The sequence below is a fragment of the Hypomesus transpacificus genome, chromosome 15, assembly GCF_021917145.1.
Source record: "Hypomesus transpacificus isolate Combined female chromosome 15, fHypTra1, whole genome shotgun sequence".
Classification (NCBI taxonomy): domain Eukaryota; kingdom Metazoa; phylum Chordata; class Actinopteri; order Osmeriformes; family Osmeridae; genus Hypomesus; species Hypomesus transpacificus.
In genome coordinates, this window is record NC_061074.1 from 11,519,481 (window position 1) to 11,545,233 (window position 25,753).

General features: G+C 41.7%; 3 protein-coding genes across 3 annotated transcripts in view; all 3 read right to left on the reverse strand.

Annotated features, from left to right (window-relative positions):
• Nucleotides 1–4,570, reverse strand: part of LOC124477450 (histone-lysine N-methyltransferase 2B-like) — a 30,582-nt gene extending 26,012 nt beyond the window's left edge. Inside the window, exons 1-2 of the mRNA XM_047035241.1 lie at nucleotides 4,555–4,570; nucleotides 4,295–4,408 (exon numbers count right to left, since the gene is read on the reverse strand). Coding sequence (XP_046891197.1) covers nucleotides 4,295–4,327 — 33 coding nt within the window. The 5' untranslated portion in view covers nucleotides 4,328–4,408; nucleotides 4,555–4,570. The remainder of the gene's footprint in view (nucleotides 1–4,294; nucleotides 4,409–4,554) is intronic.
• A 2,673-nt stretch (nucleotides 4,571–7,243) lies between these two features.
• Nucleotides 7,244–13,661, reverse strand: LOC124477959 (centrosome and spindle pole associated protein 1-like). The gene is made up of 9 exons (XM_047036037.1): nucleotides 13,614–13,661; nucleotides 13,456–13,482; nucleotides 13,326–13,352; nucleotides 12,553–13,174; nucleotides 12,035–12,184; nucleotides 11,674–11,814; nucleotides 11,479–11,592; nucleotides 11,308–11,380; nucleotides 7,244–7,452 (listed from the first exon to the last, which is right to left on the reverse strand). Exons 5-9 carry the CDS (start codon nucleotides 12,086–12,088, stop codon nucleotides 7,244–7,246), a joined length of 591 nt encoding a protein of 196 aa, XP_046891993.1. The 5' UTR covers nucleotides 12,089–12,184; nucleotides 12,553–13,174; nucleotides 13,326–13,352; nucleotides 13,456–13,482; nucleotides 13,614–13,661.
• A 4,787-nt stretch (nucleotides 13,662–18,448) lies between these two features.
• Nucleotides 18,449–22,164, reverse strand: LOC124477883 (butyrophilin subfamily 1 member A1-like). Its single transcript, XM_047035953.1, has 11 exons — nucleotides 22,045–22,164; nucleotides 21,639–21,711; nucleotides 21,000–21,344; nucleotides 20,484–20,765; nucleotides 20,260–20,379; nucleotides 20,061–20,087; nucleotides 19,910–19,945; nucleotides 19,744–19,791; nucleotides 19,594–19,620; nucleotides 19,465–19,491; nucleotides 18,449–19,313 (listed from the first exon to the last, which is right to left on the reverse strand). The coding sequence occupies exons 2-11, from the start codon at nucleotides 21,703–21,705 to the stop codon at nucleotides 18,733–18,735; spliced, it is 1,560 nt and encodes a 519-aa protein (XP_046891909.1). The 5' UTR covers nucleotides 21,706–21,711; nucleotides 22,045–22,164; the 3' UTR covers nucleotides 18,449–18,732.
• Nucleotides 22,165–25,753: the final 3,589 nt, after the last annotated feature.

The following is a 25,753-nucleotide window of genomic DNA, read 5'->3' on the forward strand; positions in this document are numbered from 1 at the left end:
GCAGAAGATTGAGCGACACGGTTGGCCAGCAACACGGTTGGCCGGCTCCCCTTTCCCCCAGGACGGTTGGTCTATAAATGAACGTCTATGCACACAACAGTGACACTGACATATAGAAAGCTAGCTATAGTAGAGACAATATAAAGATGGAAAGCCAGGCCAATAAACGTAAACGTCATTACCTTCACTGGACAATGTTTTACGAATTGAAAAGGCGGCTATGTTTGTTTTACATAAAGCCTCAAAAACTTTTTCGCTCAAATCAGCCACAAAAAATTCGGTCGCCCCCCCCCCCCCGGATCTCCTGGATTTTGGTACTCCAATGTTTACAATGTTTACAGGTATGGTCAACGGGCCTGCCCAACCCATTGCAGCACCCAAAGTGATGTTCCCACCACACTCAGCAGGGACCTCAACAATGGTGCGCTGGCCAATGATTTCTGCCCCGGCGCCTCCTCTTCACCAGGTTGAATCCAACCTCATCATTGAATATGTATTCATGTATTCATATAGATCATTAGCTGTGTCATGCTCCTGGATCTGCTGGAACAGACAGCATAATAATGCAAGTTACTGTATAGTATGGACACAGATGGGTCAACACAGTGGGGTACAGTGAGACACATTACAGGTGCAATACATGTATGTGTCAGTGCTGAATGTATGGGACTTACAAACTCTTGCCGTAACTCCTTGATGTGTTCCGGTCGAATAGGACCCTGTACACTTGTTTCATCCGCAAGGCATTCCTGCGGAGAACACGGTACAGTGTAGAGAGGGTAACGTTCTGGATGTTTCTGAATGTGGCATGGTCGTGGTTCTCTTTCAGTACTGCTAAATACAAATACAGTGAGCACACTGTATTCTATTGAAATGCAATATTTCAGTACACAAGGCAAATATAATTCATACCTGTTCTCCATTCTAAAGTTTCTAATGATGGCAGCAACTGTGAAGCGGCTGAGATTTGGTTGGACCCTCTGGCCAGCCTCCCTCATGCTCAAACCATGGTTGAGCACATGGTCAACCACGGTGGGCCGAATTTTATTAGAGATCACCGTTCTCCTTCTTCTTTCTCCTCCACCTCCTTCTGCTTCTTCTCATCGTCCTCCTCCTCCTTGTCATCCTCTCCCTTGTCCTCTTCCTTGTCCTCTTCCTTGTCCTCTTCCTCCTCTCACTGTTACCCCTCTCCTTCTCTGGTTGTTGATATGTTCTAAGTTCTCCTTTGTTCACCAAACAAAACAGAGGCTCAAGGCCCTTTTTTATGCTGCAGTCCTGATCGCAAATTGCTCACCAGTCCTGAGTGTTTAGAGATTAGAATAGTTGTGTGTTGTAGGTTGATGCTTTGAGACTTTACTTGAGAAGTGTGTGCAACAACTGAACATTATGTGTAGTGTTTTGACAACAAGGTGATGTGTAATTGACATCAGTGTGTAAAAAAGGAAAGTCAGAGTCTAATGCAGATAAGGGAGTGCAAAGTAATGATAAATTGGGTCGAGCAATTGGTACATGACGTTAAGGTTGTGAAAATTGGGCCAAAGTTTTGCTTTTTGTGTGTTAACAATTGTGAAAAACTGTACGAGTTCGGTTGAAACATGCCCCATAGTCACAGCCCAACGGAGAGTTATCAGACTCATATTCTGACTAAAATTATAAGTATGACAATGTCAGGATACTCTAGGCCTAGTGTATCAACAGAATCATATCATCACAATGTCTAATATGTCGGCTAAGGGATAATGTTAAAATAATATTATTAGGCTACAAAATAACAGACAGTGTGTTAATCGCGCATGGTCATTTACTTTTGTTCGTAAGTAAACATTTGTATCCTGCCTACACAATTCATGATTTATTTTTATAAGTTACATTGGAAAGTGATAAATAGGCCTACTAAGTAAAAATAATAATTATACATTTTATTTGGAGGTGCCATTCAAGTCACCCAAGGTCACCTTACAATAAAGAATAGCATGAAAGATAAAAACAACATTAAAACAGAACATCAACTCAAAAACAAGTGAAGTGCACAGGGTCCAGTTAAAGAGAGTAAGTCAGTTTGAACAGGTGAGTTTTGAGTTGACACTTGAATGATGTGATGGAGTCTGATTGTCTTATGTGTAGGGGGAGGGAGATCCAGAGCCTGGGTGCTGAGCAGCTGAAGGCTCGGGCACCCATGGTACTGAGGTGCGTCGTGGGAATGGTTAGCAGTCCAGAAAAGGATGAGCGGAGGGTGCGGGAGGCAGTATGTTCGTGAAGGAGGTCGCAGAAGCGAGTGGGGGCTAGATTGTGGGGAGTTTATAGGTGAGGAGTAGGTTTTTGTAGTCGATGCGGTATTGTACAGGGAGCTAGTGAAGTTGGATGAGTACAAGAGTGAAGTGGTCCGATGATTTGGTACAGGTGATGATCCGAGTGGCCGAGTAGCTTGACTAGATTTAATGTATTCAAATGGTTATTATGAAGATTTTGATCTCATTAGGCCTACATCTTACAATTCTTTGTCAAGAATAGTCTGAAATAAAATCCCGTATTTACCTCAGTGTATTCCCTAAATGCTTTGAGCTGTGTGTGTAATCCAAAAATACTACCAGTGGAACTATTTCTGTTGTCATGCCGTATTAATATTTCAAGGGCGAAATCTGTCATTAATGGTTTGACCAAAAGAAAAAATTTGCTGGAAAGGAAATAATGGAAGAAATGTGAGAAAGTTAGAGTTGAAAGTTGTGTCTAGTCAATCTTGAGTCTTATGTAATGAGTTTGTGTGACAAAGACAATTGGTTCAGTTACACCAACTAATAAGTATCCACAGTGGACCTTTTTTTATTCAGTCCACTACATTTTCAACCGAAATATACAACTGCAATTTAAGTAAAATGGACATTCAAATGTAAATAGCCTAATACAGACGTCAAATGATGCAGTTTTAATGATGATGCTATACAAGCTAGTTTTAATTCCCTCAACATGCAATTAATTTCCAGATGTGATAAGTTGCCATTTATTCTCCACTTTTTTCCGGAACTTTTTATGATCTATACTGTAATGGCAGAAATGTTTTAAAGTTAGAGTCGAAAGTTGTGTCCAGTCAACCTTGAGTCTTATGTAATGAGTTTGTGTGACAAAGAAAATTGGTTCCGTTACACCAACTAATAAGTATCCACAGTGGACCTTTTTTATTCAGTCCACTACGTTTTCAACTGAAACATACAATCGCAATTCACATAAAATGGACATTCAAATGTAAATAGCCTAATACAGGCGTCAAATGATGCAGTTCTAATGATGATGCTATACAAGCTAGTTTTAATTAACTCAACAAGCAATTAATTTCCAGATGTGATAAGTTGCCATTTATTCTCCACTTGTTACGGAAAGTTTTATGATCTAATGGATTCGTAGGGTAAAGAAGGTTGCAGTCTAGAAGACACTCTACTCTCAAAAAGCTAACGAGAAAGAGTGAGTGAGTGATAGAGTGAGTGAGTGAGAGAGAGAGAGAGAGAGAGAGAGAGAGAGAGAGAGAGAGAGAGAGAGAGAGAGAGAGAGAGAGAGAGAATGAGAGAGTGAGAGAGAGATAGAGCGAGAGAGAGACAGTGAGAGAGATTGAGTGAGAGAGGGAGAGAGAATGAGAGAGTGTGAGAGAGAGAGAGAGAGGCAGAGAGAGACAGAGAGAGACAGAGAGACAGAGAGAGAGAGAGAATCAGTATTTCCTCATGTTTCTTTGGGTCCACGCTCTTTGACATGATGTAGTCATCTGGCAGTCTGATAAACTCCCTGGAAGCCTCCATCCTAAGACACATAGAGAAATTTAGCATCTCATACTTCATGACCAAACTCTGTTCTACTCTCCCCTAAACTTTGCAGTAGTGCCCCAGTAGAGGAGGGTGTTACCTGTCAAGTGAGTCCAGCTCCTCTCACTCTGAACGCATCATCTGGCCCTCCGCCCGTTTCTGCTTTCTGAGCAGCTTTTTACGGATTGCAGACAACTTACAGAGGACTTCCCTCTCGTACTCTGGTAGGCAGCCTGACACACATACACATACAATCACATACCAACATACCATCTAATACACAGTGTGTTAGTTCTAGCTATATGGAACATTTAGTGTTTTTGTGTGTGTGTTACCTGCAGCTCTCAGCTCCTTCCTAACAGCTGGGACAGAAGCTGTCTGGGATTGGAGCCCTGAAAGAGAACCCTTCTAAAAGGTGTGTGGGGGGGAGAGAGACATCAGTTTATACCTGTTTTCAGACCATGCTCTCCATACTACGTTTATGGTTTATACAAGCGGTAACTTACAGACATGGAGGAGGTGGATCGTCTGCTGTCCATGCTGGGGGGACTGGAGGTGGACTGGGGGGCCCTGTGTCTCTTCTGGAGCGTGGGGATGGGAGGCGAGATATCCCTTTGCACCTGCAGATAGACAGTAAGATGGGGATCATACTGACATTTCTGTTTGTTTAACTTTCTCCTTTTCCTTCCTCCTCTTCCTTTTGAAAGCGCGTCTGTCTCTCTTTCTCATAGCGCATCCTCCCAGCATCAATCTCCTTATCCTCCACCTCTTTCTTCTTCTCCACCTCTTTCTTCTTCTCCTCTGCAAGACGGACCAGCTCCTTGTTTTTGCCCCTTTTCTGTAGCAAGAAGACCAAACTTTATTTAGCTAATAACAACTGTGTCACAAGAACATGTTACACTCGCTTAAGTGTTTATTGTCCACACCATAAAATTCAAATTCTACGATCAAGATTGTTCAGCATTGTTATTCAAGAGTGTGTGGTCCACATAAGATAAGTTGTATACTGTATATTGCAAAGGCAAATACAGTCATTTCTGCCAAATCCCTCTTAGCCAATCACAGTGCCCAGCTGACCTCCATCTCCTTGAGTTTTCGGATCTCCTTCTCTTCGTCAAACTCCCTTTTCATTTGAGCCCTCTGCTCTGCCAGCCTCCTCTCTTCCTTCGCCTCCTCCAGGCGTAGCTTCTCCCTCTCCTCTGCCTCCTTAAGGTGCTTCTCCTCAATCTGGGCAGGGCCCGAAAAGTAAACAGTTTGTTATACAACATCATGTACCTGTGTGTGTGTGTGTGTGCGCGTGTGTGCGTGTGTTTGTGTACAGTACACAACATCCATCAAATCAATGGCTTGTTGAAGCTAAAAGACCCTACAGCCACCAGAGGCCAGGGTCTTGAAATATATACATGACACATCCCAAACCATACCACACTGTACCTGTTTTTTTAGACCAAGCTTATACTTATCCAGTTCAGTGAGTTGATGAAGCGTTGGCTGATTAGGAAACACATTTCCTCTGGCATACATCGAGGTCTGGACAGGGGCAAAACCTGCAAAGATAAAGTACAACAGTCATATGCATTGTGTGTACGTGTGTATTACATTCGCGTGAAATGATGTGATGTCTGCAGTGCGCCAGCTGGTGCAGTGACTGTCTACCAGAGACTGTGTTGATGGGAGGCAGTCTGTCCTCCCTCAGGATGGGCCTGGTGGCTTCTTTCAAAGAGGTCTCGGGGTTCAGCCAAGCTTCCTCATTCTGCCTGTGCATCTGCTTCAGGTCAGCTAGACAGGCAGAGTACAGTCAGACACTTTACATGGAAATATCTGCCATCAATTATCAATTGAACTCCAATCAACTTATGCAATCCTGTAGGGTGAGCCAACATGGAATGTAAGTGAAACATGCTACAACGTACTAATGAGGTCCCCTTGGTTGTCTCTGAGGGGTGCGCCGCACCCTCCCCGGCCCCAGGGGTCATAGTTCTTGATATCGGCCTCCAGCTTGGCCTCAGCCCGGTCCCTCTCTGCCTTCTCCAGCCTCCGGCGCTCCTGCTTCTCCTGGATCTGCAGGGATTCAAGGTTATGGAGGAATTGGGTGAGGAATACTGACTCCCCTGGAACTACATGTACCAGAGGTTTGAGGATAGACTCAGTCAGCGTACACAATGACATCATCATGAACATGAGACTTTCATCTTGCACAACTAGAATAATTCATCCTTTGTGAATAAAGATGGTCTTGTATTTACCTTTATCAGGTTATAAAAGCATAATGATTATTTCATAATGAAACAGAGTCGCTAAAGGCTCTAAATGGGAAGGATCCCCTTTGTGAATTAAAGTAACGTATACAAAAATAAACAAATCTACTTTGATGTACAACTGCTCTGTATCATCTGAGCAAAAGGCTACCTACTCTCCTTTCTCTACCCTTTCTGTCAAAACCTTACATGCCCACCATCACAAGGTCCACCTTGGAATTTCAGTCACCACATCTCAATTTCAACCACAACATCTCAAAGTTGATGAAGAACATTCCATGTTCTACAGTTCAGTCCACATGATGGTGAGTTTGTTCTTTCAATCCCGAAACGTTATCTATGAGCAGAACTAATTGCATTTGGGGTATTTTGGTACTGTTTTCCAACTGATAGAGGTGGGGGGGAGGAGGTCACCTGCTGTTCCAGTTCCTCCTGATAAGTTGGCGCCCTCCGCTCAACAGGCCCCACCCTTCCCAGTCTGGTGGTCCTGCTCTCTCTATAGGGAGGTCCACCCTCCTCAGCCCAGGGACCCCTGCCCTCGGCCAGGTGGTGCCCCCAGTGCGCCCCTGTCTGCTGGTTAGCAAACAAACTGCTGGAACTGTCACTGGTCTGGACATGATCAGAACCTGCAAAGATGAAATATATTACAACCATGTGTATTCCATGCACTTTAATGTATGTGTTATCTGCAATGTGCCAGCTGGTGCAGTGACTGTCTACCTGAGACTGTGTCGACAGGAGGCAGTCTGTCCTCTCTCAGGTTGGGCCTGGTGACTTTTCTCTGAGAGGTCTCGGGGTTCAGCCAGGCTTCCTCATTCTGCCTGTGCACCTGCTTAAGGTCAGCTAGACAGACAAATCATAAGAAGTGTTTTAAATACAAGATTCAAAAGTAAAAATCAGCAGACCAGCAAACATTTTCACCCCTGACTTCAAAACTGTTTAAAATGTGGCCCTCTACAAAGTGATTATATCAAATCATGTTATTTGTATAGCCCTTCTTACAAACAATGTCACAGAGGGCTTCACAGATCAGATGAGCACCTATATATACATATATATATCATATATATACATATATGATATATATATATATATATATATATATATGGGGATGAGCCTGTATCTCTCATCAATTTAACACAGATCCACTTATGCGATCCTGAAAGGTGAGCCAACAATGAAGGTAAGTGAAACATGCTACAACGTACTTATGAGGTCCCCTCGGGTGTCTCTGAGGGGTGCGCCGCACCCTCCCCGGCCCCATGGGTTGTAGTTCTTAATTTCAGCCTCCATCTTGGCCTCAGCCCAGTCTCTTTCTTTCTTTTCCAGCCTCAGGCGCTCCTGCTTCTCTTGGATCTGGAGGGATTCAAGATTTTGAAGGAATATGGTGAGGAATACTGACTCCCCTGGAACCACATGTACAAGAGATTTGAGGATAGACCCAGCATAGATTGTGACATCATTATGAACATGAGACTGACTTTCAATGGGTGAGACGGTCTAAATGGGATGAATCAAACTAACTTACAAATGATGTTAAAAATCAAAATAAATGTACAACTTTTATCATTGACATGACCAAAACGTTCACTCCTCCAATCTCTGTACCATTCACGTCAAAACATGACATGCCCACCATCATTGCTCTACTTGTTTCAAACATAGACCAAGGTAAAACACAGAATCTCAACTCAAAGTTGATCGAGAAAATTCCATGTATCTAAGTTCAGTCCATGTTTTGGTGAGTTTGTACCTTCAATACCAATCACTTATGTATTCGCAGAATCAATACTATTTACAGTATTTTGTGTATTTTTGTACAGTATCTCAACTCATAGAAGGGAGGGGGGGGTCACCTGCTGTTCCAGTTCCTCCTGATAAGTTGGCGCCCTCCACTCAACAGGCTCCACCCTTCCCAGTCTGGTGGTCCTGCTCTCTCTATAGGGAGGTCCACCCTCCTCAGCCCAGGTACCCCTGCCCTCGGCCAGGTGTTGCCCCCAGTGCGCCCCTGTCTGCTGGTTAGCAAACGACCTGCTGAAAATGTCACTGGTCTGGACATGATCACAACCTGAAAAGATGAAATATATTACAACCATGTGTATTCCATGCACTTTAATGTATGTGTTATCTGCAATGTGCCAGCTGGTGCAGTGACTGTCTACCTGAGACTGTGTTGATGGGAGGGAGTCTGTCCTCTCTCAGGTTGGGCCTGGTGATATTGGCTTTTGTCTGAGAGGTCTCGGGGTTCAGCCAAGCTTCCTCATTCTGCCTGTGCATCTGCTTCAAGTCAGCTAGACAGGGAAATCATAAGAAGTGTTTTAAATACAAGATTCAAAAGTTAGAACCAGCAGACCAGCAAACATTTTTACCCCTGACTTCAAAACTGTTTAAAATGTGGCCCTCTACAAAGTGAATATATCAAATCATGTTATTTGTATAGCCCTTCTTACAAACAATGTCACAGAGGGCTTCACAGATCAGATGAGCACCTACATATATATATATATATATATATATATATATATATATATATATATATATATATATATATATATATATATATATATATATATATATATATATATATATATGGGGATGAGCCTGTATCTCTCATCAATTTAAGACAGTTCCACTCATGCGATCCTGAAAGGTGAGCCAACAATGAAGGTAAGTGAAACATGCTACAACGTACTTATGAGGTCCCCTCGGGTGTCTTTGTGGGGTGCGCCGCACCCTCCCCGGCCCCATGGGTTGTAGTTCCTTATTTCAGCCTCCATCTTGGCCTCAGCCCAGTCTCTTTCTTTCTTTTCCAGCCTCAGGCGCTCCTGCTTCTCCTGGATCTGGAGGGATACAAGATTTTGAAGGAATATGGTGAGGAATACTGACTCCCCTGGAACCACATGTACAAGAGATTTGAGGATAGACCCAGCATAGATTGTGACATCATTATGAACATGAGACTGACTTTCACTGGGTGAGACGGTCTAAATGGGATGAATCAAACTAACTTACAAATGATGTTAAAAATCGATATAAATCTACAACTTTTACAATTGATCCGACCAAAACGTTCACTCCTCCATTCTCTGTACCATTCACGTCAAAACATGACATGCCCACCATCATTGCTCTACTTGTTTCAAACATAGACCAAGGTAAAACACAGAATCTCAACTCAAAGTTGATCAAGAAAATTCCATGTCTATAAGTTCAGTCCATGTTTTGGTGAGTTTGTACCTTCAATACCAATCCCTCATCTATGAGCAGAATCAATACCATTTACAGTATTTTGTGTATTTTTGTCCGGTATCCCAACTCATAGAAGGGAGGGGTGCTCACCTGCTGTTCTAGTTCCTCTTTGTACGTTGGTGCCCTCCGCTCAACAGGCTCCACCCTTCCCAGTCTGGTGGTCCTGCTCTCTCTATAGGGAGGTCCACCCTCCTCAGCCCAGGGACCCCTGCCCTCGGCCGGGTGGTGGCCCATGTACACCCCTCTCCCCCCTTCAGTCAGAGTGGAGGGATCTCTTCTGAGGGAGGCACCGTACTCCTAGGGAAGAGAGAAAAGGTGTGCTGTGAGCAGTGATCCATTTAAAATGACATTTACTTGCTACAAATGAGGTGCCATTCACAGATGAGTATTCCTCTCACACCATTTTTGAAATAAAAGCCAGTCAGCTGTCTATACTCTACAAATAAAGAGAAACTCACCCTTGTTTCCATGTAAGGACCATCTTGTTTAAAGTTAGGGTTAAGCTTCATTTTCTGAAACTTTGGCCCTCTGTTGCTTGAGGAAGTTCTCAAGTTGAGTTTTCTCAATTTTGCAGATGGAAAATTGTGAACACTCCTGTGAACACAAGACGGTGTTTACCTACTAGTATTTGGCAACTGGTAAGGCACACAGGTAGCCTACTTAAGGCTTCTCTTCCAACTAAAGCACACCAAAAGTTCTCACACATGATGTAACTCCCATATTTCTGACAGTGCTCGTTCTTAACTGTGCAATGACACTAATATTAGTGGTACGCATTAAGACCTTATCTCTGTACTGAGTTTCTGTTTGTGTCAGTCTTAGCTAATATCGGCTGCCAAAAAGCGTCAGGCGTGACATCATAATGCTTTGGAATGCCAAGATGTGTCCGTTGCTATGTCAACTTCTGATTATGATGTCACGCCTGATGCCTCTTTGCAGGCAAGTTCCCCATGGTAAAAGTGGGGGTACGCGCACCCCGAAGGACGCAGATCGTTCTCTGGTGTACGCAAAATAAATCTGTGATTTTCCTTCCCAAACAGTCCTTTTGATGATTGGCCGACTGCAGTCTCAGTTTCAAAAAGAAATACATGCACTCTAGACCTAGTGTATCAACAGAATGATGTCATCAAAATGTCTAATATGTCGGCTAAGGGATAATGTTAAAATTATATCATTAGGCTACAAAATAACAGTGTGTGAATCGCGCATGGTCATGTACTTTTGTTCGTATGTTAAGTAAACATTTGTATCCCGCCTACACAATTCATTCATTATTTTTATAAGTTACATCGGAAAGTCATCAATAGGCCAACTAAGTAGCTTGATTAGATCAGTAACACTCCTGAAGCTTAATGTATTTAAATGGTTATTATGAAGATTTTGATCTCATTAGGCCTACATCTTACATTTCTTTGTGAAGAATGGTCTGAAATAAAATCCTGTATTTACATCAGTGTATTCCCTAAATGCTTTGAGCTGTGTGTGTCATCCAAAAATACCCCCCGTGGAACTATTTCTGTTGTCATACTGTATTAATATTACAAGGGCGAAATCTGTCATTAATGGTTTAACCAAAAGAAAGATCTTAATGGAAGGGAAATAATGGTAGAAATGTGGGAAAGTTAGAGTAGAAAGTTGTGTCCAGTCAATCTTGAGTCTTATGTAATGAGTTTGTGTGACAAAGACAATTGGTTCCGTTACACCAAATAATAAGTATCCACAGTGGACCTTTTTTTATTCAGTCCACTACGTTTTCAACCAAAACATACAACCGCAATTTAAGTAAAATGGACATTCAAATGTAAATAGCCTGATACAGACGTCAAATTATGCAGTTCTAATGATGATGCTATACAAGCTAGTTTTAATTCCCTCAACATGCAATTAATTTCCAGATGTGATAAGTTGCCATTTATTCTCCACTTTCACAATCACATACCAACATATCATCTAATCCACAGTGTGTTAGTTCTAGCTATATGGAACATTTAGTGTTTTTGTGTGTGTGTTACCTGCAGCTCTCAGCTCCTTCCTAACAGCTGGGACAGAAGCTGTCTGGGATTGGAGCCCTGAAAGAGAACCCTTCTAAAAGGTGTGTGGGGGGGAGAGAGACATCAGTTTACACCTGTTTTCAGACCATGCTCTCCATACTACGTTTATGGTTTATACAAGCGGTAACTTACAGACATGGAGGAGGTGGATCGTCTGCTGTCCATGCTGGGGGGACTGGAGGTGGACTGGGGGGCCCTGTGTCTCTTCTGGAGCGTGGGGATGGGAGGCAAGATATCCCTTTGCACCTGCAGATAGACAGTAAGATGGGGATCATACTGATATTTCTGTTTGTTTAACTTTCTAATAAAGTTTTGTGGTCCTCTCACCTTTTGAAAGCGCGTCTGTCTCTCTTTCTCATAGCGCATCCTCCCAGCATCAATCTCCTTATCCTCCACCTCTTTCTTCTTCTCCACCTCTTTCTTCTTCTCCTCTGCAAGACGGACCAGCTCCTTGTTTTTGCCCCTTTTCTGTAGCAAGAAGAAGACCAAACTTTATTTAGCTAATAACAACTGAGTCACAAGAACATGTTACACCACACCATAACAATCCAATTCTACGATCAAGATTGTTCAGCATTGTTATTCAAGAGTGTGTGGTCCACATAAGATAAGTTGTATACTGTATATTGCAAAGGCATATACGGTCATTTCTGCCAAATCCCTCTTAGCCAATCAGTGCCCAGCTGACCTCCATCTCCTTGAGTTTTCGGATCTCCTTCTCCTCTTCAAACTCCCTCTTCATTTGAGCCCTCTGCTCTGCCAGCCTCCTCTCTTCCTTCGCCTCCTCCAGGCGTAGCTTCTTCCTCTCCTCTGCCTCCTTAAGGTGCTTCTCCTCAATCTGGGCAGGGCCCGAAAGGTAAACAGTTTGTTATACAACATCATGTACCTGTGTGTGAGTGTGTGTGTGTGTGTTGGTTTGAATATACACAGGATGTATTGTATACATACTTGAGGGTTTAGGTTGGTTGAGGGGCATTTCTTTGGGCGTATGTGAAGCCCTCTGTGACATGCTTGCGTGTAAAAAGGGCTATACAAATACATTTGATTTTATTTGTGTGAATGCATGTGTTTATGACAAAACCAGTGACATTCAGAAGGCATTTAGAGTATATCAGTGTTAGAATTGTTGTAGTTACACTATTTATTATTCCCCCCTTCACTTCTTTAACACAGTTACAAATATGTGATCCACTTTTTTCCTTTCACCTTTGAACCCACTTCTGTAGTTGCAGTATTTCTTCTTGGGTCTTTGGCACTAATAACCTTTTCTTTCAGGGACAATTCTGAGATCCTCTTTATTATTCAAAGGGCCAAAAAAAGGAAACAGTTCCTTGGTAGATCTCTCAGAGAAAGAGAAGGAGTGGATGTGACACCTCTTCTCCACGTTGAAAAAAGCAACTCTCTGATTCTCAATGTCCAGAAACACTCCCAGAGTAGCAGGTGTCAGTTCTGAAGGCAGAACAGCACGTGGTTCCTCAACAGTCTGCAGCACTTCTCTCTCAGTCTGCAGCACTTCTCTCTCAGTCTGCAGCATTCCGTCCTCCAAACGGATTCTCCAGTAGCCGTTGTCTGGGCGGATGGAGATATCCAACCCCCTCTTCTCAGGGTCTTGGGCGACTCCCACACTCCACTGAGTGTTGTTCCCCAGATCAACCTCCCAGTAATGTCTCCCTGAAGTGTACCCTCTCTCTCCCAGCACACATTGATCTTCCAGAAACCTCTTGTGTTTAGTCAGTCCTCGACGTGGAGATCCTTGGCAGCTCACCGACCTGTTGTCCTCTGATAAACGCAGCAGTGGGTGTGCAGTGTCTGGGTCAAGGGTGATGTCCTATGTGACGAAGAAGAAACTAGTTTATGGTAGAGTTTTGTTACTTAAATGCTCGGAGCACTTAACCACAAGTGGATATTTATTCCAGTAATTCTAGAAGTAGAGTAGAAAGGATAATGTTCCAGTGTTGCACAGTGAAAGAATACTATACCTGCGTGCTCCAACATTAAGCCCCAAACTGAGTGGAAAAAATGTGTTTTATTATTGAGGCCAGCTGATCCAGGTCCAGTTAAAAGACTAAAGCCAAAGTACAAAACAATAAAGTAGAAAATCATAGTTACCAGACTCAGGGATCTTGTTAGTGATTTCTGTGGAGGAAAAGTCAATTACCTGTTTCTTTTTGCAAGGAATTCACATCTTACAAGTGACAAGTGACATCTCTCACACAATGCATGTGGACAAAGCTAAATTGATCTGATTACACAACTATATACTGTACCAAGTATTTTTTTCTTTTTTTCAAGGTCATCTTGCTTGATTTTATTTTCTGGAGAAAAAAACAAACAATATTTTTTTAGGAACATTACTATTTTAACCAAGTTATTAGAATGCAAGGTATCAAGGTATGTCAAGGTATGTAATTAATTTGTTTATTTAGCTCAATTACATTAATTTATTTGCCTTTTTTATTGCTGACGAACAGACATACCTTCTCGTCTCCTCTTTAATTCTGCCTCTATGTCATCTGAGGATAATTGAAAAGAAAGTTGGTTGAACGTTCAACAGAACTGAGCTTAGAGAAAGTGTGAGTTAAATTAACGGTAAAGGTATTAAAACAAACAAACAAGTTGTCAAATCTTACATAGGTGCTGCAGTTTCTTCTCAGCCTCTATACATGAAAAAAACACATACATACGTTTAAGAAAGTTCAAAAGCTACTGCTTGATGTGAAACACTACAACGTTATACTCACAATTCCCAACATTTTGTTTCTTTCAATTAAAGATTTTTTAAGGAGCAGAAATACAATCCAGTGCCACTCAAGAGTCTCTGAACGTGAGACTTACAGTTTTTTGGTGGACGGCGTAGACAACAGACGCGCAGACAAACACCAGGGTGAGGAACGTAGGAATCAGGTAGGCAGACAGGTAGGCCCGGTCCGGACCACTGTTGAGGTAGAACTCCTCTGACAGGAGACAGACAGATATGAGAGCAGGGACCTGGGTGTCACGGCCACAGCCGTGCCCCCCTATTGTTTTTGGTTTTGCCCTGCCCTAGTGTTTCCCTGTCATTGTCGTCACCTGTCTCGTTCAGTTGTCGTTAGTTTCATTGTGTTCACCTGTGTCTTGTTTGTTTCTGTGTATTTAGGTTCCTGCTTTGTGTCCAGTCTTTGTCTTAGCATTACCCTTTGTCCCTGCGTGTACCCTGTCTGTTTCCCGTTTTGAGCATTAAACCCTTTTGTTTTTGGACCATGCCTGCTGACTCTCCTGCGTTTGGGTCCTACCCCTCCACACGTCGTGACACTGGGTTTGTTTTCAAATACAGATGAGACCGTTTCTGGCTTCGATTCTGACCTTCAAGTCTCAGAGGGTAAACTGTTTAATTGAACGCGGGGAAAAATATGCAGATTGGATCAAAGACGCGTACAGTCCTGGTGTTTTCTTACAACTATTAATCTGCATCAGCCTAACCCCCAATCTCACCCGTCATCTCCATAGCTGACTCCAGCCTGTACTTCCTGTCATGTGACATCGCCACACACGAGATGCCCTGGAGTTGCTCCTTCCCCAGTTTGACTCGACTGCTGATGGAGAACAGCACACGTGACTGTCTCGCTTCCTCCGTCTGCGCTGATGTCACTTCCTGTCCACGGTGGTCCAGCAACAGCATGTGAGGTTCAGGGTACCAGAATTCAGAGCTGCAGCTCAGCTGGATGAAGGTTTTGTGGTGCCAAACCAAAGAGACCGTAGGGACACTGCCGACCTCTGGAGTAAACTCACCCATGACCCTGTGTTAAGAAAATTAACAGTGCATTATTTACTTTTAGGGTTAGTTAGTTGGGATTCATTGATCTCCTGCACATATTGATTTATTTAAATACATATCATAAAAATACAGCGTTAGCTCAGATTTTTCAAAGATTCAGGGTGTGATTGTTTTTTTTCCTGGTCGTCTTTCACTCACTTTTTACCTAGACCTATATGGCTTGTTCCTTAATCCATTCCTGATGGATGACCTGACACCTGTACTCTCCTCTGTCAGCCAGCAGGACTCCCTTCAGCCCCAGAGACACATCGCCCTTCTCCAACCCCTGGGTGGACATGTTCACAGGTAGTCCTGTCCCACAGTCACCCTCCCGTTGTCAAAATCATACAGGGGGGAGCTAAACTGCCCCTCCCGGAACCACATGACGTGCATGCGAGCAGCGTTGTTCTGGGGAGTCAGGCGACAGGGAAGGATGACGTCATCGCCCTCGTAGACATCGACGGGTTGGGAAGGGACGATGATGCTGAAATCGGTGTCTAGCGGGGAAACGAGTTACAAAGTTGCAAAGGAGAAACTGATTTGTTTTTCTGAAGGACGCTGAAAGGGTATATGTCTAAGGGATGGCAACATTCTATTGTTTGCAGGGCTGTAAAACGGACAAACCACACCTTTTTTGATTACTTTCAGATTAAAAAATATATAAGGTCCAACCACAGATTTATTTATTTTATATTTGACATAATATTCAAAACACATAATCTGATTTCAGACAACTCAGTACTAATACGAGAGGTTCCATAAGATCCCTTAGTTCATCCATGTTTACAAGTTGGAGGCCTATTACCTGCTGCAGGCATACAGGTGAGAATCACGAGGATAAGGAAGCTGACATCTTGGATCAAAGGTCCCATGTTGTCCTAGTAACACACGGTAAACAAAGGAGCACAGAACATTTGAACTGACACAGATAATTAAGCGCAGTATACTAGAGTATTTTTTGACACCTCGGGAGAAAATTGCATTGTTACAGTCGCAACTGTAATATCAACGTAGCCTACAGAGTTAACATTCCACACGGTGATTTTAAAATGTCCACTGTGTTAGACTACTACCTTGATAAGATTTAGATTTGGCGATAATGATACGTTGCATGGGTAATGTGTAACTATAGCCTAATCTAAATATATATATAATATCTATATATTACTAGTTTATTGTCCTCACAGCAAAATATATTCTTACCTGGTAGCTGGCTAACTAGTTCATGAAAGTGTGAGACAGTTTCACTTTTAGACAGGTGACAATAATTAACCAAAGACAAACAGTTGAAAGAAAAAATATTCAAAACAGGACTTAACGCTCCGTCTCATTGCTAAACTGAGAAATCTAACATAAGGAACAGAATGTATTCTCTCCAGATATGATATATAAAACAATGTCAGTATTTTGGTTACTAAATTAATAGCTATATAGTTACATTTAGTCATTTAGCAGACGCTTTTATCCAGAGCTACATACAAGAAGGAGCAAAAGGTGCATAGGTCAATGATCATAAACAACGAGATAGCCCCGAAGACAATGTGGATAGCCAAAACATGAAGCATACATTGTGAAAAGCAAATAAGAGCCAATGGGTAGAACCAGAAGAACACGTTACAATTAAACAACATGATCCTCAAAAGTGCCCAGAGTGTACCTGGAGGAAAGCAAGCAACAATAATATAATTCACAGCGAGTACAAGTAGCTAGGTTAGTTGTAAATGATTTAAATCACTAACCAACAAGTGCAACAAGTCCCTCAATAGGTGTCATTGTGTTTCTGGAGGAAATAAACTAACGTCTGATCAACTATTGCGTTCCACAGATTAAAATATTGCCTGTAATAAAAAGACAGACAACATTTTTGTCTTTTAAATCCCAAAACAAAATCCAGTTTTTTTTGTGCAGCAGGGATTCTGCATATTCCTTGTAATGTGTGTTTGTCAGGATCCTCTACGGCCCTTGCCGGCCCCCACTGCCATCCCCAAAGTCATCAATGATTTGAATCATCTTAATTGTTTTATTTTTTAAATTGTTACTTCTTAGGATTAGTTAGACTACTGTACTTTTTAACTTTTTGATTGAAGATCCGTTTATGTTTATTGTTTGCACCTTCCGGCCACAATAAATTCTGTGTTCGTGTAAACCTACATGGCAAATAAAATCAAATTCTGATACTGATTCTAACTTGTGGCTTAGATGCGCCAGACCAACCAACAACTCCAACTATGACCGAGGCAATGTCAAAGGTCACCCATAGGGAACATAATATGGGACTAGGAGTTAGCTGAAGAGAAATGACCAGCGTAGCAACAGTGGCCACAGCAATGTTTTGGATGGTGTTACTAATGTAACAGACGTGGCTAAGCTCCATCAGAGGTATACGGTCCGATGATCGCCACTCGCTGGGCTCGAACACGCCTCCTCTGACCTGCCAAGCGCGACCACTACCAGCTACGCCAACGAAAAGCTAGCTCTTCGTTGAAGCGGATGGCCTGTTATATACTTGAGGACTGAGTTTTACCGATTCACACCCGTTACATTATCAATGACTGCATATTAATCAAAGCAAATTAAAGCACGGTGGTAGACAACCAAGGCCTTAGGACAGTCTTTAGCTGTATTTCTGAACTCATTAAGCATGTCCTTTACATCAATGGCTGTCCGAATATCAACAGTCTGGACAAACATTCTCCAGGCATAAATATGCCCTTCAGTCACTGAAAAGTTCACATCCTGTCTAAAAGCTTGTGTGGCAGGTGAAAAATAGATTATCATTGGTTAGATGTTTGCTCCAGGATCACAATGACTCTTATTGAGAGACTTGTTGCTCTTGTTGGATAGCTGTAACTGACTTAAAACTATTGTACTGCTGTGTAATATATTTTTTGTTGCTTGCTTTTTTCCACAGGTAAACCCTCGCACTTTTTCGAGGTTCATGTTGTCTAATTTGTATCTTGTTTAACTATTAACTAATATTTGGGGCTATCTCGTTGTTATGATCAGTGACCGATGCACTTTTGTAAAGCTCTGTTTTGGAAGTCGCTTTGGATAAAAGTGTCTGCTAAATTGATAAATGTAAATGTAGATCAAGTTCAAGTATTTTATTGTCAGATGGACAGAACAACACAAGGTCAGACTGGGCACTGAAGTTCTTGGAACAAGACAACGCAAAGCAACCTGGCATAACATAACATAAGTATTCAGTTTAACATAGATGACATTGTATGTGGGTGTGTGTGTGTGTGACACAGAGACAGTGTGAGTATATGTGTGTGTGTGAGAGAGTGTGTGTATGTGTGTGTGAGAGATAATGTATGTGTGTGAGAGAGTGTGTGTATGTATGTGTGTCTGTGTCTGTGTGTGTGTGTGAGACCTTGCCTCGGGCACCAAATGTGCTAGGACCAGCACTGAAGCGAGCGACATTTAGAATACATTCAGGATATATCAATGTTAGAATTGTTGTAGTTACAATATAATTTCCCCCCCTTAAATTCTTAAACACAGTTTCAAATATGGGATCCACTTTTTTCCTTTCACCTTTGAACCCACTTCTGTAGTTGCAGTATTTCTTCTTGGGTCTGTCTTTGACACTAATAACCTTTTCTTTCAACAGGCACAATTCTGAGTTCATTTTTACACCCAGCTAAAGGTCCAAAGAAAGGAAACAGTTCCTTGGTAGATCTCTCAGAGAAAGAGAAGGAGTGGATGTGATACCTCTTCTCCACGTTGAAGAAAGTGACTCTCTGATTCTCAATGTCCAGAAACACTCCCAGAGTAGCAGGTGTCAGTTCTGAAGGCAGAACAGCATGTGGTTCCTCAACAGTCTGCAGAACTTCTCTCTCAGTCTGCAGCACTTCTCTCTCAGTCTGCAGCATTCCGTCCTCAAAACGGATTCTCCAGTAGCCGTTGTCTGGGCGGGTGGAGATATCCGACCCCCTGTTCTCAGGGTCTTGGGCGACTCCCACACTCCACTGTGTGTTGTTTCCCAGATCAACCTCCCAGTAATGTCTCCCTGAAGTGTAGCCTTTCTCTCCCAGCACACACTGAGCTTCCAGAAACCTCTTGTGTTTGGTCAGTTGTTTAAGTGGAGATCCTTGGAAGCTCACCGACCTGTTGTCGTCTGATAAACGCAGCCCTGGGTGTGCAGTGTCTGGGTCAAGGGTGATGTCCTCTGTGATGAAGAAGAAACTAGTTTATTGTGTACTTTGGTTATTTAAATGTTTTGAGCACTTATCCACAAGTGGAGATTTATTCCAGTAATTCTAGAAGTACAGTAGAAAGGATAATGTTCCACAGTGTTGCACAGTGAAAGAATACTATACCTGCGTGCTCCAACATTAAGCCCCAAACTGAGTGAAAAAAAAAGTTTGTTTTATTAGGCCAGCTGATCCAGGTCCAGTTAAAAGACTAGAGCCAAAGTACAACACAATAAAATAGAAAATCATAGTTACCAGACTCGGGTATCTTGTTTGTGATTTCTGTGGAGGAAAAGTCAATTAGCTGTTTCTTTTTGCTAGGAGTTCACATCTTGCAACTGACATCTCTCACACAATGCATGTGGACAAAGCTAAATTGATCGAGTACACAACTATATACTGTACCAATAATTTTTTTCTTTTTTTCTAGTTCATCTTGATTGATTTTATTTTCTGGAGAAAAAAAACAAACAAGAACATAATTTGAATTTGACTTTTTAATGAACATAACTATCTTAACCAAGTTATTAGAATGCAGTGTCAAGCTTTTTTTTATTGCTGACAGTCATACCTTCTCGTTTCTTCTTTAATTTTGCCTCTGCTTCATCTGAGGATAATTGGAAAGAAAGTTGGTCAAACGTTCCACAGAACTGAGCTTAGTCAAAGTGTGAGGTAAAATAACTGAAGGTGTAAAAATAAATAAACAAGTTGTCAAATCTTACACAGGGGCTGCAGTTTTTTCTCAGCCTCTTGACATGAAAAAAAAGACACATGAAATTTCCAACAGCTGCTGCTTGACAGGAGACACTACAACGTTATACTCACAATTCCAAACATTTCGTTTCTTTCAAATAAAGTTTTTTTCTAAAGAGCAGAAATACAATCCAGTGCCACTCAAGAGTCTCTGAGCGCGAGACTCACCAGATGTTTGGTGGACGGCGTAGACAACAGACGCGCAGACAAACACCAGGGCGAGGAACGTAGGAATCAGGTAGGCAGACAGGTAGGCCCGGTCCAGACCACTGTTGAGGTAGAACTCCTCTGACAGGACACAGACAGACATGAGAGCAGGGACCTGGGTTTGTTTTCAAATACGGGTGAGACAGTTTTTGAGACAGTCGATTCAGCCTAACCCCCAAACTCACCCGTCATCTCCATAGCAGACTCCAGCCTGTACTTCCTGTCATGTGACATTGCCACACACGAGATGCCCTGGAGTCGCTCCTTCCCCAGTTTGACTCGACTGCTGATGGAGAACAGGTCACCTGACTGTCTCGCTTCCTCCGTCTGCGCTGATGTCACTTCCTGTCCACGGTGGTCCAGCCAAAGCATGTGAGGTTCAGGGTACCAGAATTCAGAGCTGCAGCTCAGCTGGATGAAGGTTTTGTGGTGCCAAACCAAAGAGACTGTAGGGACACTGCCAATCTCTGGAGGAAACAAATTAACAGTGCAGGATTTACTTCGAGGGTTGGTTAGTTGGGATACATTGATATCCTGCACATATTGATGTATTCAAATGTATCTTATACAGCGTTATCTCAGATTTTTCAAAGATTCAGGGTGTGGTGATGTTGCTTACATATAATTTTGATATGGAGATCAACTGGCAATAAAACAGAAAACATTTGTATTGTTTATTTTCCTGGTCGTCTTTCACTCACTTTTAACCTGGACCTCTATGGCTTGTTCCTTAATCCATTCCTGATGGATGACCTGACATCTGTACTCTCCTCTGTCAGCCAGCAGGACTCCCTTCAGCCCCAGAGACACATCGCCCTTCTCCAACCCCTGGGTGGACATGTTCACTCTGCCCAGGTAGTCCTGTCCCACAGTCACCCTCCCGTTGTCAAAATCATACAGGGGGGAGCTAAACTGTCCCAGCCTGAACCATATGACGTGCATGCGAGCAGCGTTGTTCTGGGGAGACAGGCGACAGGGAAGGATGACGTCATCGCCCTCGTACACATCGACGGGTTGGGAAGGGACGATGATGCTGAAATCGGTGTCTAGCGAGGAAACGAGTCACAAAGTTGCAAAGGAGAAACTTGTTTGTTTTTCTGAAGGACGTTGAAAGGGTATGTGTCTAAGGAATGGCAACATTCTATTGTTTGCAGGGCTGTAAAACTGACAAACCACACTTTTTTGATTATTTCAGATTAAAAATATATAACGTCCAACCACAGATTTATTTGTTTTATATTTTACATGATATCCAAAACACATCATCTGATTTCAGACAACTCAGTACTAATACGAGAGGTTCCATAAGATCACATGTTTACAAGTTGGAGGCTTATTACCTGCAGTAGACATACAGGTGAGTATCACAAAGATAAGGAAGCTGACATCTTGGATACACGGTCCCATGTTGTCCTAGGAACACACGGTAAACAAAGGAGCACAGAACATTTGAACTGACCCAGATAATTAAGCGCAGTAGCCTATACTAGAGTTTTTTTTCACACCTCGGGAGAAAATGGCATTGTTACAGTTGTAACTGTAATATCAACGTAGCCTGCAGAGTAAACATTCACCGTGATTTTAAAATGTCGACTGTATTAGGCTACTACCTTGATAAGATTTAGATTAGGCGATAATGATACATTGCCCTTCAATAACGTATAATTATAGCCTAATCTAAATATATATAATATCTCTATATTACATAGTGGAGTTTATTTTCCTTACAACTATAGAGATTCTTACCTGGTCGCTGGCTAGCTGGTTTATGAAACCTGAAAAATATGAGACAGTTTCGCTTTTACACAGGTGGCAATAATTAACCAAAGACAAAAACAGTTGAAAGAAAAAATATTCAAAACAGGATTTTAACGCTCCGTCTTATTGCTAAACTGCAAGTTCCAACATAAGGAACAGATATTCTCTCCATATATGCTATATAAAACAATATCAGTATTTCGGTTACTAAATTAATGGTTATAGTTAATAGTAGGCTAATATATCTTAAACATCCATATTTCACATTTGTTTATTTAGAAGATCATTAGTGTAAAGGGCCCTATTATCGTCCACTCTAAATCTCCAACGTTCGGGGCCCCATTATCGTCCACAACCGTTTCTTCCGTTAATTTCTTAAAGAAGATATGCAGCAGCAACGAAAGTAGCTAGCTAGCAATTGTTCAGCATGCAGTGGTCACTGGCACGTTTACAAATAGCTGTTTACTCAAGTGCAACAAAAGAAACTTCACAAAAATGCATGTTTGTAGACCAACGGAAAGGGTCAGTATGCGAATGTAGTGTGTAACAGGGTCAAGAGACAGGACTTAAAAGTTTTGAAACAAGGCGATAACCTATAGCGGTTGAGCAGAATTCTCCATAACCCCGGGGCAGCGAGGTAGAAGACAGGATCGGCCTGGTGCTTGGTTACGGTTGCCGTAGACACGCTGGGAGTGGACAGAGCTCAAGGCATAAGCGAACTAAGCGGGTGCTTTGGGCCTCTGTGGCCACCAGAGGGCCCCCAAGAGCACATGAAATTACAGGTTAATTAATCAAAAAATATTGTTATTTTTGTTATGCCTTTTATTCTGCTTAAGGCCCCATAAAGGCTTGTGCCGGCCCAGCAAACACATTCACTCCCAGTTGTTGTATTATTGTGCTGCTGCCACCCTCCACCATCCCCATCTCCCCCCTGTTGTCTGTATATACGATCCATCAGGGGGATTCTTTCTCTAATTGGTCCCTGGTTCATATTCTATGTATGTTGCTCGCTAATGCTAGAGGCAGCGAGTGCTTCCCCTAGATACATCCACTCTGCCAAAGTCAAACCTGTTTCCATGTGTATGGTTATCAATAAATGCTCAAATCTAATATGTGTGTCTTGACTGAAATTGATCTGCAGTCAAGTTGCTCTAACCACTGAGCTATACCCATCCCCTTTATTCATAGGGTATGATTATATAGTTTTGAGCATGTTTTTTTCATTTGGATAATCACTATAAACAACATGAACAAGCATGATATATTCTGATTCTGAGAATGTGAATTCTATCGATTGTTTATTAATTCAGTTAATTCAGCAGACACTTTTACCCAGAGTGATTTGCAATGTAATGTATTTATTTTGCCAACCTCTAGATATGCCGTCAACTGCACCTGAGCATGAGCATCACAAGCACTAGAATGACACAACAAACAGACGTTTCAGCACTTCACAAGTTAGATAGTTAGATAGTTAGATAGATACAAACTTTATTGCCACACAACACTGTTGGTGGTATTCCTTTGTCATAGGTAGCTCAGTCCAGTAAGGAGGGTAAGGAGATAGGAAACAAATACAAATAGAAAAAGTCCAGGTCAGCTTTGGGAGTTCAGGAGTTTGAATTTAATTAACTTAAATTATATTGAACATCAGCTACCACCATGTTTCACACCAAATGGTACCAAATGAAGACAATTAATTCTGCAGAAGTTATCAAAAATTTTACTGCATATTTTGCACACATTTTTCTCAGCATACTATCTATCCAATCACTTAGTCTTCCTGTTATTAGAGAAATAGTGAACGACATATTGACAGAACTGACAATTTCATTCCAAACGTAACCTTTTAGTGTACTGAGATAAAAACTTTACCATGCCAGTCTTGCAATGCTCTGGATAGCTTTAGGTAGCATACAGTTGATGGTCTCAGTAAATCATGGGTCCAGAATGTGATCCACTAGTGAGCATGTTGTTATGAGTGAGAGGAATGAGGAGAGGTACCTGGACCAGCACCTTGGACACTTCGGAAGGGGCAGAGTTTACATGTGTGTTTACATAACAACAGAAACAGAACTCCACACGTTGTAATCACCTGCATAGGTAGGTAGGGTCACATCTCTATCAAGATAACAGATAACATTTAACCTATGAGAAGAGATTGGCAAACCTTACGTAAAGGGACCTTCTGCATTGTGTTCTTTTCTTTAATAAGACGGCCACGAACTGCAGTTTTTTTTTTGCTCATTTATTCCTGTGCACACACAAAACATGTAGCTAGTTATCCCATTGCTAGACATTACTGTAGCCTGCTCTCTTCAATTCAGGAACCGTTGACTCAAGACTCTTACAAGAATAAACCTCATGTGAAAGCACATAAAATACAGCATAAACTTTTCACACATTAGAACAACAATAAAGGAAACAATACATAACATACACTGAATTCAAACATACCTGTACACACACATAACATGTAGTTATCCCATATGCTAGACATTAGCCTGCTCTCTTCAATTCAGGAACCGTTGACTGAAGACTAAACGTGGTTACCTACAGACCAAACCACATCTCTTAAAGGGACAGGTTAGTACTCAGTGTGTTCAATAATCAACATTTAATATATACAAGATAGAAAAGAAAGACATAATCAAATCAGAATGTGGTTACATTTTATTAAATAAAATGCAAACAAAATAATACATTTTTTACTTCGTTACACTTACAGGTATTTTTATGGTGACATTCAGTGTGTTGTGGGGGGAAAACCTTCACTTTTGTGTGTTGGGAAATAATCGTGTGCGTATTTTCACAGGATAGGTGGTGTTATACTCCATGACGTTTCTTTTTACAGTTACTCCTTGTTGTGAAATGTTGAGCTAAGTTTCCATTTCCCAGCACATCCTTGCTGTTTTGGTGGCTTTAAAAAGGACTGTATAATTTGTTGATCTTAAAGGATTGTGGCCACCAGGGGGCATCGATTAGAATGCAACAAGATGTTCCTTTTATGAGTTTTATTGACTAACGATGTACATATCGATGTGTGTGGTTTAGTAGTTGCACGCACACAATTTCCGTCGGTCTGGACAGTACAGCAACACTTGGAAATATGTATAAACTGAGTTATAACAATATGCTATATGATCATTTATTTATTGAACCTTAACAAAATTAAGATTCAATAAAGGTTCAAAACAAAACTTTTTGTTTTGCATTTAGTCCAGTGCTTATGTGGCTTTCAGTGGTTGTTTAATGTCTTTAATGTTTAATTGTTCATATAGTAAAGCAATAATGATAACAAATAACACTTTTTAAATAATTAAATAATACATTTTGTATATGGCCACATATTAAAATTAGAAAATAAAGACACTTGTCAGTCCTCATATATTGAAGCAATAATTATAACAAAGACGGCAAGGTGCTTGCAGTGTTGCCAGATTGGAAATGGCGAAGTATCAAACCAAAGGTTCAAAATGATCGTATTGAGAGGATAATTATTATGCATCTGGCAACATTGAGGCGGTTGACCAATGACAGTTCTCTCTACAGTCAGAGCTCGCGCAAGAAGGTGGAACGGGGAGATACCCTATCCAAAACTTGTAAGGGCGTAATAACTAGTGTGTGAAAGACACAGAGAAACACACATCTAACAAGGCAAAATTCCGGACAATTTTGGAATCCCTGCCGGACGCAT

Bases quoted from the DNA above. Each gene is read 5' to 3' on its own strand.
- LOC124477959 (XM_047036037.1), bottom strand. From the start codon at position 12,088: ATGAAGAGGGAGTTTGAAGAGGAGAAGGAGATCCGAAAACTCAAGGAG. The intron at 11,815-12,034 runs GTCAGCTGGGCA...TTCTTGCTACAG, and splicing joins GAAAACTCAAGGAGATGGAG to AAAAGGGGCAAAAACAAGGA. The intron at 7,453-11,307 runs GTAACACACACA...ATGTGGTTCCAG, and splicing joins GAAGGAGCTGAGAGCTGCAG to GGGAGTCAGTATTCCTCACC.
- LOC124477883 (XM_047035953.1), bottom strand. From the start codon at position 21,705: ATGGGACCGTGTATCCAAGATGTCAGCTTCCTTATCTTTGTGATACTC. The intron at 19,621-19,743 runs GTACAGTATATA...TTTCCTCCACAG, and splicing joins AAAAAAGAAAAAAATTATTG to AAATCACAAACAAGATACCC. The intron at 19,314-19,464 runs GTATAGTATTCT...TCTTCATCACAG, and splicing joins CTTAATGTTGGAGCACGCAG to AGGACATCACCCTTGACCCA.